At 45.1% G+C, this 12,501-nt stretch overlaps 1 protein-coding gene across 2 annotated transcripts in view; it reads left to right on the top strand.

Annotated features, from left to right (window-relative positions):
* The window catches only part of LOC124291269 (TATA box-binding protein-associated factor RNA polymerase I subunit C-like), a 100,060-nt gene that overhangs the window by 73,174 nt on the left and 14,385 nt on the right, over positions 1–12,501 (top strand). For both annotated transcript variants that reach the window (XM_046728239.1, XM_046728237.1), the window contains exons 5-9: positions 807–906; positions 3,733–3,852; positions 4,143–4,272; positions 10,618–10,689; positions 11,456–11,588. In XM_046728239.1, the coding sequence (XP_046584195.1) occupies positions 807–906; positions 3,733–3,852; positions 4,143–4,272; positions 10,618–10,689; positions 11,456–11,588 (555 nt within the window). The remainder of the gene's footprint in view (positions 1–806; positions 907–3,732; positions 3,853–4,142; positions 4,273–10,617; positions 10,690–11,455; positions 11,589–12,501) is intronic.

The raw sequence follows: 12,501 nt of genomic DNA, 5'->3' as shown, positions 1-12,501 counted from the left end.
GTGGTGTGATAGATGTCAGTGTACATGTCCCTGGTGGTTATTGGTAGATGTCCCTAGCGGTACATGTCCCTGGTGGTGTGGCAGATGTCACAGTACATGTCCCTAGGGGTGTGATAGATGTCAGTGTACATGTCCCTAGGGGTGTGGTAGATGTCACAGTTCATGTCCCTGGTGGTGTGGCAGATGTCACAGTACATGTCCCTGGTGGTGTGATAGATGTCAGTGTACATGTCCCTAAGGGTATGGTAGATGTCACAGTACATGGCCCTGGTGGTGTGGTAGATGTCAGTGTACATGTCCCTGGTGGTGTGGTAGATGTCAGTGTACATGTCCCTAGGGGTGTGGTAGATGTCACAGTACATGTCCCTAGGGGTGTGGTAGATGTCACGGTACATGTCCCTGGTGTTGTGGTAGATGTCAGTGTACATGTCCCTAAGGGTGTGGTAGATGTCACAGTACATGGCCCTGGTGGTGTGGTAGATGTCAGTGTACATGTCCCTAGTGGTGTGGTAGATGTCACAGTACATGTCCCTAGGGGTGTGGCAGATGTCACAGTACATGTCCCTAGGGGTGTGGTAGATGTCAGTGTACATGTCCCAAAGGGTGTGGTAGATGTCACAGTACATGGCCCTGGTGGTGTGATAGATGTCACAGTACATGGCCCTTGTGGTGTGGTAGATGTCAGTGTACATGTCCCTAGGGGTGTGGTAGATGTCACAGTACATGTCCCTAGGGGTGTGGTAGAAGTCACAGTACATGTCCCTGGTGTTGTGGTAGATGTCACTGTATGGGTTCCTCTGTTTCAGCGAGTCAACTCAGCCTACACTGGAGGCTCCTTGTGCCTGATGTCGCTGTCCGACAACACATACTTGCTGCACCCTACAGGGGAACACTTCAACAGGATCAGTATCCTGCACCAGCTGAGGCATGGCTTCTGTATCAATGTTGCCAGGAGCATCAGAAAATCATTTGAAAAATCCCTTATCTGAAGTTGTTCGGTTGTAATACATCTTGGCATCTTTCCTCAAGTCTGTGTACACAGCTGGTACAAGTAAATTGGTCAGGGAGTTGCACATGGGATGCAAGAACACAAAACTAATATTCGCATCAACATTGTGTATTATTTAGTGACTTTGGGCATTACAGTTGATACAGTTACTTTAGCTTCTGATGAAGAATTGACATAGAGTTGACAAGTGGAGTTTATGGCTTGTGAGCCTTGACGTTGCAAATGAGAGTTAAGGTCAAGGAGTTGTAGAAATTTACTGAGAGTATGTAAACATTGTTCACTCAGATCTTAGCATTGAGAGGGATTATGTGGAATTTGATCTTTAGAACATTAGATTAACAATAAATTGTCTTAATTATTGGACCGCCATGGATATAATGACTGAAACCAATTCTAATAATCTAATTTATAATTACATTTCAAACAGTTTCAAACCCATGCATGCTCATGAGTTTAGGACAAAACATCTTATATATTTCTCACTGTTTTCAAGGGAAAAAAATAAAAATAGATTTAAACATTAAAATATTTCAAATCTGTACTAGATAAACATTTCCAGGTATGGAAGTCATTCCTATGACATGAAAACATAGGACAAAGTCAGGCAGTACAATGGATGTGTCAAAATAAGCATAAATTCAATAACTTGAATATATTTAATTAGAATATAACGATGACTAGGGTGGGGTGACCTCCAAATTGGCCAGGATCAAATCATAAATTGGACTTAAACCTTATGAGATTTGTGATTTTTACGTTGTATATCATAACAAATTTCCAGTCAGTAATAAGAAACTATCTCAACATCTATGATATGTGACTGCACCTATGCCTGGCACCTGCCCTGTAAAACTGACAGACAAAGAGATAGATGCTCATGGTCACTTGAAGCAGATTTCAGATTACTCATGCCAATGACATGATGAATTGACATTAAAGGTCAAGCTCAATCTTTTGACAACATGATAACTTGATTTCTTGTTAGAATTTGAACATATAATGTACATGATCTCTTTGTGGGTCTTATTCTTCAAAGATTCTCCATGACATCATCTTCCCAACTCGAAGTTGTTGTCTGAGTTTACAAGTCAGACAGGTATTTTCTAAATCTTGCCATATTTTCAATCAAGGTGCTAAAGTGATTTTATGCACTTCAATGGTGCCACTATTTTCTTTGATACAAATGCAGTGTCTATGTTGTCTCCACACATATGACTGAACCCATCAAGCTGCGGCAGCACATACTTGTTCCCACCATTGATGACAGCCCAAGTTGTTCATAGGCGTGGTATCTGATTTTCAGTATGGTTGCCATGGCAGTTGTTTTCACTTTTTTCTGACCATAGCCTTAAATTTTCTCAAAGACATAGAGGCTCTGCAAACTTCTCTGAAATTGACCAATTGGGGAAGCTGAAGTTTGGCATATTATGCATTATATTTGGTTCATAATACTTCAGTGTTAGTTTCAAGTCCTCAGTATTTATGAAAATATTTGAATCCAAATGCTGACTGCACCATTTGTGTTCGTTAATCATTCACTATAAATGTTGTTGAGCAGTGGCACTACATATCCCATGGCACTATTTTGTAAAGTTGTACTGCATTGGGTATATGTTTTCACATAGCGAAAGTCATGTTAGTAAGCTGGAAGTGGTTTGTTATTATGTTACCAAGAGACAGTTTTAGTTATTATGGTATAGCTTGTTCACAAGAAGTGTTATAAATGTATCCGGTATTACAATATCAACATTCCTGCTACTGACTGAGTAGATTATATATTATGTCCTTCACAAGATTGTCTTCTTTAATGCACAAAGTGATCCTGGCATGTCATAGCACACCTGCTGAAACAGTAAGCAAGTGTAGCAATGCTGCCCAAATTATGTAATATGCAGTTGCAATGTAATACCATATCTTACCTTTATGTAAAATACTTTAATTTATTTGGTCAATGACGCTTTAACAAGTTTCCGTGTCACCCCTCCTAGGAGGGAAGCCGAGAATCTCTAACAATCGTATGACGTCGTAATAGATGCATGCAGTGCCCGGAGTTCGAAAACCGTACGATTAGCGATTTTTGAGTTCCTTATGTACACATTTATTTTACCCACTTTCACTGCTTTATTTAAGCGTATTTATGCATTGCATCATTTGCACACACAACCTAAACATAATTAACCATGTTTAAAGCAGTTTTAAGCTTGTCAGAATATGTTTTACTGATTTAAAAAATCCAGTCGACAGGCAGACGCCATTTTGTTTAATGTCATACAGTCGGTAGCGATTTTCAAAATACAATAAAATGATATTTTGTACATTTAACATGGTGGTAAGATAAATACGTTGTATGCTTGTCCCTCGGGTAATACAGTCTGATGTATGCCTCTTTGTAGCAGTGTTATCCCTCGCCTACCAGCTCAGGGGACACTGCTACAAAGAGGCGTACATCTGAGCGTATTACCCGAGGGACAAGCATACAACTTATAATAACAATGTACTTCCAACAGTACATAACAATATATGAGGTGACAAAGGTAAACATGTACAACATCCAAGTTGAAAGAGTGATATCAATATATAAACTTGAAAGAATCTTTATTTGAACATTGGTATGAATGCATTTTGAAGGATACATTCTACCAATTCTATTGCAATAGTTTCTCAGTAATGGTTTCTTTTCTGGCATTGTACATTTTCTTTTAAACACCTTGACAATTATGAAGATGTGACTGAGGTTTTGGATGCTGGTCATCAAGGATTCAAGCTGGGAAACACAGTATTGTATGAAGAACAAACCGCTTCCAAGGTGCTGGAAATGAGAACTTCTTATGTGAACAACATAGGTAAAATATGCATGCAGAATAATTGTGTGAGTGAATATTGTTTTACACTGCAGTTTGCTGTATTCCAGATTTAGTCAAGTCTGGGCCAGGCAGTGTTTTCCAGCATGATCCATGACACAGTTGTGTAAACCTCTCATCTTTCTCTCGTGGCAAAAATGGGATTCTGGCTCTCTGCCATTATGTGTTTGCCCCTTTCGCATGTACATCTGATCAGATTTAAAATCAATAAAGCCCTTTACATGGCATGAAATGTCTTTGTGTTTACCATGTTTAACTTCTGACTGTCACAGGTTTGTGCTGCACTCGTGGAGACACTGATTACACTGTGTACCGTGTGGCTGAGGCTGGAACTATTGTGGAACCCGTTCTATTGGAAAACAGACATCTGTTCGGGGAAACACCAACATCTGTCTGTCTCAGGTAGTGTGCAGTAGTAGGCTGTGTGGAACTAGGGCACATCAGGGAGGCACCAACATCTGTCTGTCTCAGGTAGTGTGCAGTAGTAGGCTGTGTGGAACTAGGGCACATCAGGGAAGCACCAACATCTGTCTGTCTCAGGTAGTGTGCAGTAGTAGGCTGTGTGGAACTAGGGCACATCAGGGAGGCACCAACATCTGTCTGTCTCAGGTAGTGTGCAGTAGTAGACTGTGTGGAACTAGGGCACATCAGGGAGGCACCAACATCTGTCTGTCTCAGGTAGTGTGCAGTAGTAGGCTGTGTGGAACTAGGGCACATGTCAGGGAGGCACCAACATCTGTCTGTCTCAGGTAGTGTGCAGTAGTAGGCTGTGTGGAACTAGGGCACATCAGGGAAGCACCAACATCTGTCTGTCTCAGGTAGTGTGCAGTAGTAGACTGTGTGGAACTAGGGCACATCAGGGAGGCACCAACATCTGTCTGTCTCAGGTAGTGTGCAGTAGTAGACTGTTTGGAACTAGGGCACATCAGGGAAGCACCAACATCTGTCTGTCTCAGGTAGTGTGCAGTAGTAGACTGTGTGGAACTAGGGCACATCAGGAGGCACCAACATCTGTCTGTCTCAGGTAGTGTGCAGTAGTAGACTGTGTGGAACTAGGGCACATCAGGGGAGGCACCAACATCTGTCTGTCTCAGGTAGTGTGCAGTAGTAGACTGTGTGGAACTAGGGCACATCAGGGAGGCACCAACATCTGTCTGTCTCAGGTAGTGTGCAGTAGTAGGCTGTGTGGAACTAGGGCACATGTCAGGGAGGCAGCAACATCTGTCTGTCTCAGGTAGTGTGCAGTAGTAGACTGTGTTGAACTAGGGCACATCAGGGAGGCAGCAACATCTGTCTGTCTCAGGTAGTGTGCAGTAGTAGACTGTGTGGAACTAGGGCACATCAGGGAGGCACCAACATCTGTCTGTCTCAGGTAGTGTGCAGTAGTAGGCTGTGTGGAACTAGGGCACATGTCAGGGAGGCACCAACATCTGTCTGTCTCAGGTAGTGTGCAGTAGTAGACTGTGTGGAACTAGGGCACATCAGGGAGGCACCAACATCTGTCTGTCTCAGGTAGTGTGCAGTAGTAGACTGTGTGGAACTAGGGCACATCAGGGAAGCACCAACATCTGTCTGTCTCAGGTAGTGTGCAGTAGTAGACTGTGTGGAACTAGGGCACATCAGGGAGGCACCAACATCTGTCTGTCTCAGGTAGTGTGCAGTAGTAGACTGTGTGGAACTAGGGCACATCAGGGAAGCACCAACATCTGTCTGTCTCAGGTAGTGTGCAGTAGTAGGCTGTGTGGAACTAGGGCACATCAGGGAAGCACCAACATCTGTCTGTCTCAGGTAGTGTGCAGTAGTAGACTGTGTGGAACTAGGGCACATGTCAGGGAGGCACCAACATCTGTCTGTCTAAGGTAGTGTGCAGTAGTAGGCTGTGTGGAACTAGGGCACATCAGGGAAGCACCAACATCTGTCTGTCTCAGGTAGTGTGCAGTAGTAGGCTGTGTGGAACTAGGTCACATGTCAGGGAGGCACCAACATCTGTCTGTCTCAGGTAGTGTGCAGTAGTAGACTGTGTGGAACTAGGGCACATCAGGGAGGCACCAACATCTGTCTGTCTCAGGTAGTGTGCAGTAGTAGGCTGTGTGGAACTAGGGCACATGTCAGGGAGGCAGCAACATCTGTCTGTCTCAGGTAGTGTGCAGTAGTAGACTGTGTGGAACTAGGGCACATCAGGGAGGCAGCAACATCTGTCTGTCTCAGGTAGTGTGCAGTAGTAGACTGTGTGGAACTAGGGCACATCAGGGAGACACCAACATCTGTCTGTCTCAGGTAGTGTGCAGTAGTAGACTGTGTGGAACTAGGGCACATGTCAGGGAGGCACCAACATCTGTCTGTCTCAGGTAGTGTGCAGTAGTAGACTGTGTGGAACTAGGGCACATCAGGGAGGCAGCAACATCTGTCTGTCTCAGGTAGTGTGCAGTAGTAGACTGTGTGGAACTAGGGCACATCAGGGAGGCACCAACATCTGTCTGTCTCAGGTAGTGTGCAGTAGTAGACTGTGTGGAACTAGGGCACATGTCAGGGAGGCACCAAGATCTGTCTGTCTCAGGTAGTGTGCAGTAGTAGGCTGTGTGGAACTAGGGCACATGTCAGGGAAGCACCAACATCTGTCTGTCTCAGGTAGTGTGCAGTAGTAGACTGTGTGGAACTAGGGCACATCAGGGAGGCAGCAACATCTGTCTGTCTCAGGTAGTGTGCAGTAGTAGACTGTGTGGAACTAGGGCACATCAGGGAAGCACCAACATCTGTCTGTCTCAGGTAGTGTGCAGTAGTAGGCTGTGTGGAACTAGGGCACATGTCAGGGAGGCACCAACATCTGTCTGTCTCAGGTAGTGTGCAGTAGTAGGCTGTGTGGAACTAGGGCACATCAGGGAGGCACCAACATCTGTCTGTCTCAGGTAGTGTGCAGTAGTAGACTGTGTGGAACTAGGGCACATCAGGGAAGCACCAACATCTGTCTGTCTCAGGTAGTGTGCAGTAGTAGACTGTGTGGAACTAGGGCACATCAGGGAGGCACCAACATCTGTCTGTCTCAGGTAGTGTGCAGTAGTAGGCTGTGTGGAACTAGGGCACATCAGGGAAGCACCAACATCTGTCTGTCTCAGGTAGTGTGCAGTAGTAGGCTGTGTGGAACTAGGGCACATCAGGGAAGCACCAACATCTGTCTGTCTCAGGTAGTGTGCAGTAGTAGACTGTGTGGAACTAGGGCACATCAGGAAAGCACCAACATCTGTCTGTCTCAGGTAGTGTGCAGTAGTAGGCTGTGTGGAACTAGGGCACATGTCAGGGAGGCACCAACATCTGTCTGTCTCAGGTAGTGTGCAGTAGTAGACTGTGTGGAACTAGGGCACATCAGGGAGGCACCAACATCTGTCTGTCTCAGGTAGTGTGCAGTAGTAGGCTGTGTGGAACTAGGGCACATGTCAGGGAGGCAGCAACATCTGTCTGTCTCAGGTAGTGTGCAGTAGTAGACTGTGTTGAACTAGGGCACATCAGGGAGGCAGCAACATCTGTCTGTCTCAGGTAGTGTGCAGTAGTAGACTGTGTGGAACTAGGGCACATCAGGGAGGCAGCAACATCTGTCTGTCTCAGGTAGTGTGCAGTAGTAGACTGTGTGGAACTAGGGCACATCAGGGAGGCACCAACATCTGTCTGTCTCAGGTAGTGTGCAGTAGTAGGCTGTGTGGAACTAGGGCACATCAGGGAGGCAGCAACATCTGTCTGTCTCAGGTAGTGTGCAGTAGTAGACTGTGTGGAACTAGGGCACATCAGGGAGGCAGCAACATCTGTCTGTCTCAGGTAGTGTGCAGTAGTAGACTGTGTGGAACTAGGGCACATCAGGGGAGGCAGCAACATCTGTCTGTCTCAGGTAGTGTGCAGTAGTAGACTGTGTGGAACTAGGGCTCATTAGGGAGGCACCAACATCTGTCTGTCTCAGGTTGTGTGCAGTAGTAGACTGTGTGGAACTAGGGCACATCAGGGAGGCAGCAACATCTGTCTGTCTCAGGTAGTGTGCAGTAGTAGACTGTGTGGAACTAGGGCACATCAGGGAAGCACCAACATCTGTCTGTCTCAGGGAGTGTGCAGTAGTAGACTGTGTGGAACTAGGGCACATCAGGGAGGCACCAACATCTGTCTGTCTCAGGTAGTGTGCAGTAGTAGGCTGTGTGGAACTAGGGCACATGTCAGGGAAGCACCAACATCTGTCTGTCTCAGGTAGTGTGCAGTAGTAGACTGTGTGGAACTAGGGCACATCAGGGAGGCAGCAACATCTGTCTGTCTCAGGTAGTGTGCAGTAGTAGACTGTGTGGAACTAGGGCACATCAGGGAGGCAGCAACATCTGTCTGTCTCAGGTAGTGTGCAGTAGTAGGCTGTGTGGAACTAGGGCACATCAGGGAGGCAGCAACATCTGTCTGTCTCAGGTAGTGTGCAGTAGTAGACTGTGTGGAACTAGGGCACATCAGGGAGGCAGCAACATCTGTCTGTCTCAGGTAGTGTGCAGTAGTAGACTGTGTGGAACTAGGGCACGCATCAGGGAGGCAGCAACATCTGTCTGTCTCAGGTAGTGTGCAGTAGTAGACTGTGTGGAACTAGGGCTCATTAGGGAGGCACCAACATCTGTCTGTCTCAGGTTGTGTGCAGTAGTAGACTGTGTGGAACTAGGGCACATCAGGGAGGCACCAACATCTGTCTGTCTCAGGTAGTGTGCAGTAGTAGACTGTGTGGAACTAGGGCACATCAGGGAAGCACCAACATCTGTCTGTCTCAGGTAGTGTGCAGTAGTAGACTGTGTGGAACTAGGGCACATCAGGGAAGCACCAACATCTGTCTGTCTCAGGTAGTGTGCAGTAGTAGACTGTGTGGAACTAGGGCACATGTCAGGGAGGCACCAACATCTGTCTGTCTCAGGTAGTGTGCAGTAGTAGACTGTGTTGAACTAGGGCACATCAGGGAGGCACCAACATCTGTCTGTCTCAGGTAGTGTGCAGTAGTAGGCTGTGTGGAACTAGGGCACATCAGGGAGGCACCAACATCTGTCTGTCTCAGGTAGTGTGCAGTAGTAGACTGTGTGGAACTAGGGCACATGTCAGGGAGGCACCAACATCTATCTGTCTCAGGTAGTGTGCAGTAGTAGACTGTGTTGAACTAGGGCACATCAGGGAGGCACCAACATCTGTCTGTCTCAGGTAGTGTGCAGTAGTAGACTGTGTGGAACTAGGGCACATCAGGGAGACACCAACATCTGTCTGTCTCAGGTAGTGTGCAGTAGTAGACTGTGTGGAACTAGGGCACATCAGGGAAGCAGCAACATCTGTCTGTCTCAGGTAGTGTGCAGTAGTAGACTGTGTGGAACTAGGGCACATCAGGGAAGCAGCAACATCTGTCTGTCTCAGGTAGTGTGCAGTAGTAGACTGTGTGGAACTAGGGCACATCAGGGAAGCAGCAACATCTGTCTGTCTCAGGTAGTGTGCAGTAGTAGACTGTGTGGAACTAGGGCACATCAGGGAGGCACCAACATCTGTCTGTCTCAGGTAGTGTGCAGTAGTAGACTGTGTGGAACTAGGGCACATCAGGGAGGCAGCAACATCTGTCTGTCTCAGGTAGTGTGCAGTAGTAGACTGTGTGGAACTAGGGCACATCAGGGAAGCACCAACATCTGTCTGTCTCAGGTAGTGTGCAGTAGTAGACTGTGTGGAACTAGGGCACATCAGGGAGGCACCAACATCTGTCTGTCTCAGGTAGTGTGCAGTAGTAGGCTGTGTGGAACTAGGGCACATCAGGGAGGCACCAACATCTGTCTGTCTCAGGTAGTGTGCAGTAGTAGACTGTGTGGAACTAGGGCACATCAGGGAGGCACCAACATCTGTCTGTCTCAGGTAGTGTGCAGTAGTAGGCTGTGTGGAACTAGGGCACATCAGGGAAGGCACCAACATCTGTCTGTCTCAGGTAGTGTGCAGTAGTAGACTGTGTGGAACTAGGGCACATCAGGGAGGCACCAACATCTGTCTGTCTCAGGTAGTGTGCAGTAGTAGACTGTGTGGAACTAGGGCACATCAGGGAAGCACCAACATCTGTCTGTCTCAGGTAGTGTGCAGTAGTAGACTGTGTGGAACTAGGGCACATGTTCAACTGTTATAAGTGCTGGGGACGCTTCTCTGTACACAGGAAGTTGATTTTGTTGTTTAGCTGAACACAGGTCAAATGTTGTTGGCACTAAAATGGTTACAGGCTACTGGAAAGTTGACTGAAACTGTTAGTTCAATCCTCTCTGTGATCAGTTTCATCATTATAGTAGGGTGTACACCAACCTAGAAACAGTCGCCATGGTGACATCTGACCTTTGCCCTATGCACTTCCACTGATTCAGTGAACATTGTCCTACGTCATTATGGAGCGATTGCATAGTGCAAAGATCAAAAGAAGTTAATGTGAAACCATTATTGTACCGTGATTATAACTCCCCAATGTGCTATTATTTTAGTTGTGTTGTTTTCCTCAATTAAATTTGATGTATCACCAAGTGGTATTTTTGACAAAAGCCATTTATACTTAAAATATGGCCTTTTAAGGCTTCATTCAGGGTGATTATAAGTTAACCGTGACAGAAGCTACTGTGAAGCAGCAGTGCCATTCTTAGATTAAGTCTCATTCACAATACAAACATGATGAAAACATGAATGTAAAATATTCATAATGAGATCCCAAAGTTGATGTAAAACCTAACTTGTGTGTTATAGCCCCTACATCTGTGGTGAGATGCTTGTCTCAACTGACACTGGCTGCCTTTATCTCTCTGTTCCTGGATGCAGGTAAAAATACCTATGTACAGATGCCTCACTTTCACTCTGCATAAACCCATGAAGGTCCGGGTTAGAATATTGATCATCAGTAACCCATGCTTGTCATAAGAGGCAACTAACAGGCTCGCTGACTTGGTTGACACATGTCATTGGTTCCCAATTCAAAGATCGATGCTTATGCTGTTGATCAGTGGATTGTCTGGTCCAGACTCTATTATTTACAGACTGCTGCCATATAGCTTGAATATTTCTGAGGGCGGCGTAAAACTAAACTCACTCACTCACTCTGCATAAACTTATAGCTTGGCTCCTGGGACTTGAACTTAGTGTGTATGATCCTAGCAGTGATGTCTCTAAAATGGTTGAGTGATTTCTGTGTTTCTGTGTAAAATGCTGTTTCTGCCCTCGTCTCCCTCTATGACATGAGAAAGAAATATGCCAGTACAACTCAAGTATGAGCACAGTACATTTTGTTTTTATTGTTCAGGCTTGAAAGCCCTTCTTCTCATGTAGAAAAGCCTTTACCTTAGCTGGTCCAGACTCGATTGTTTACAGACCGCCGCCATATAGCTGGAATATTGCTGAGTGCGTCGTAAAACTAAACTCACCTACTCACTCACACTATACTCAGCCTCATATTAGTCAACAAATTCCAGATGGCACACATAAAGTATAGCATAGGAGGCTGTAGTAAGTTAGTTATTTGTTGTGAAACATAAGGACAACAACTGACAACAGAGGCTGTGTATCAACTGACCAGTGTTTGGGATTCTAGTTTGCAGACTCTAGTATCCAAGCAACCCCTCCGATTCCAATCCACAGACCAATGGCGCCAGTGTCACTGGGGGGCACATCCACGCCAGGTCATATTAGCAGACCATACCAGTGTGCAGCTCTTTGACAGCAGGGTAAGGAACCTGAAAATGTTTTGTCACTTACCAGGAAATTGTGGATTCTACAGGGGTAATATTACACAGGATAAAGGAAACATACGAGAGAGTGATTTATTATCTATAAATTCAAGAATCAAGAGTGACCCTATTTCTTCATACCACTCAAAAATAAAGTTAGTCAGTACATCAAACTTCAAGAAATAAGTGAGGTATTATATCAGAATTCTGCTTACCACTCAAAAATAAAGTCAGTCTGTACATCAAACTTCAAGAAATAAGTGAGGTATTATATCAGAATTCTGCTTACCACTCAAGATTATGGTTAGTCAGTACATACAACTTCAAGAATAAAGTGAGGCATTTTATCAGAATTCTGCTTACCACTCAAGATTAAAGTTAGTCAGTACATCCAACTTCAAGAATAAAGTGAGGCATTTTATCAGAATTCTGCTTACCACTCAAGATTAAAGTTAGTCAGTACATCCAACTTCAAGAATTAAGTGAGGCATTATATCAGAATTCTGCTTACCACTCAAGATTAAAGTTAGTCAGTACATCCAACTTCAAGAATTAAGTGAGGCATTATATCAGAATTCTGCATACCACTCAAGATTAAAGTTAGTCAGTACATCCAACTTCAAGAATTAAGTGAGGCATTTTATCAGAATTCTGCTTACCACTCAAGATTAAAGTTAGTCAGTACATCCAACTTCAAGAATTAAGTGAGGCATTTTATCAGAATTCTGCATACCACTCAAGATTAAAGTTAGTCAGTACATCCAACTTCAAGAAATAAGTATGGCAGAATATCAAACTTCTGCATACCACTCAAGAATAGAGTAAGGTAATATGTCCAACTTCAAGAATAAAGAAAGTGAATATATCCATCTTCTTCATACCACTCAAAGATAACAGGAGTCCATGCTTC

Source organism: Haliotis rubra, unplaced genomic scaffold, assembly GCF_003918875.1.
Source record: "Haliotis rubra isolate DU_JTF1 unplaced genomic scaffold, ASM391887v1 Scf489, whole genome shotgun sequence".
NCBI classification, from domain to species: Eukaryota; Metazoa; Mollusca; class Gastropoda; order Lepetellida; family Haliotidae; genus Haliotis; species Haliotis rubra.
This window is presented reverse-complemented; position numbering and strand designations above follow the sequence as displayed.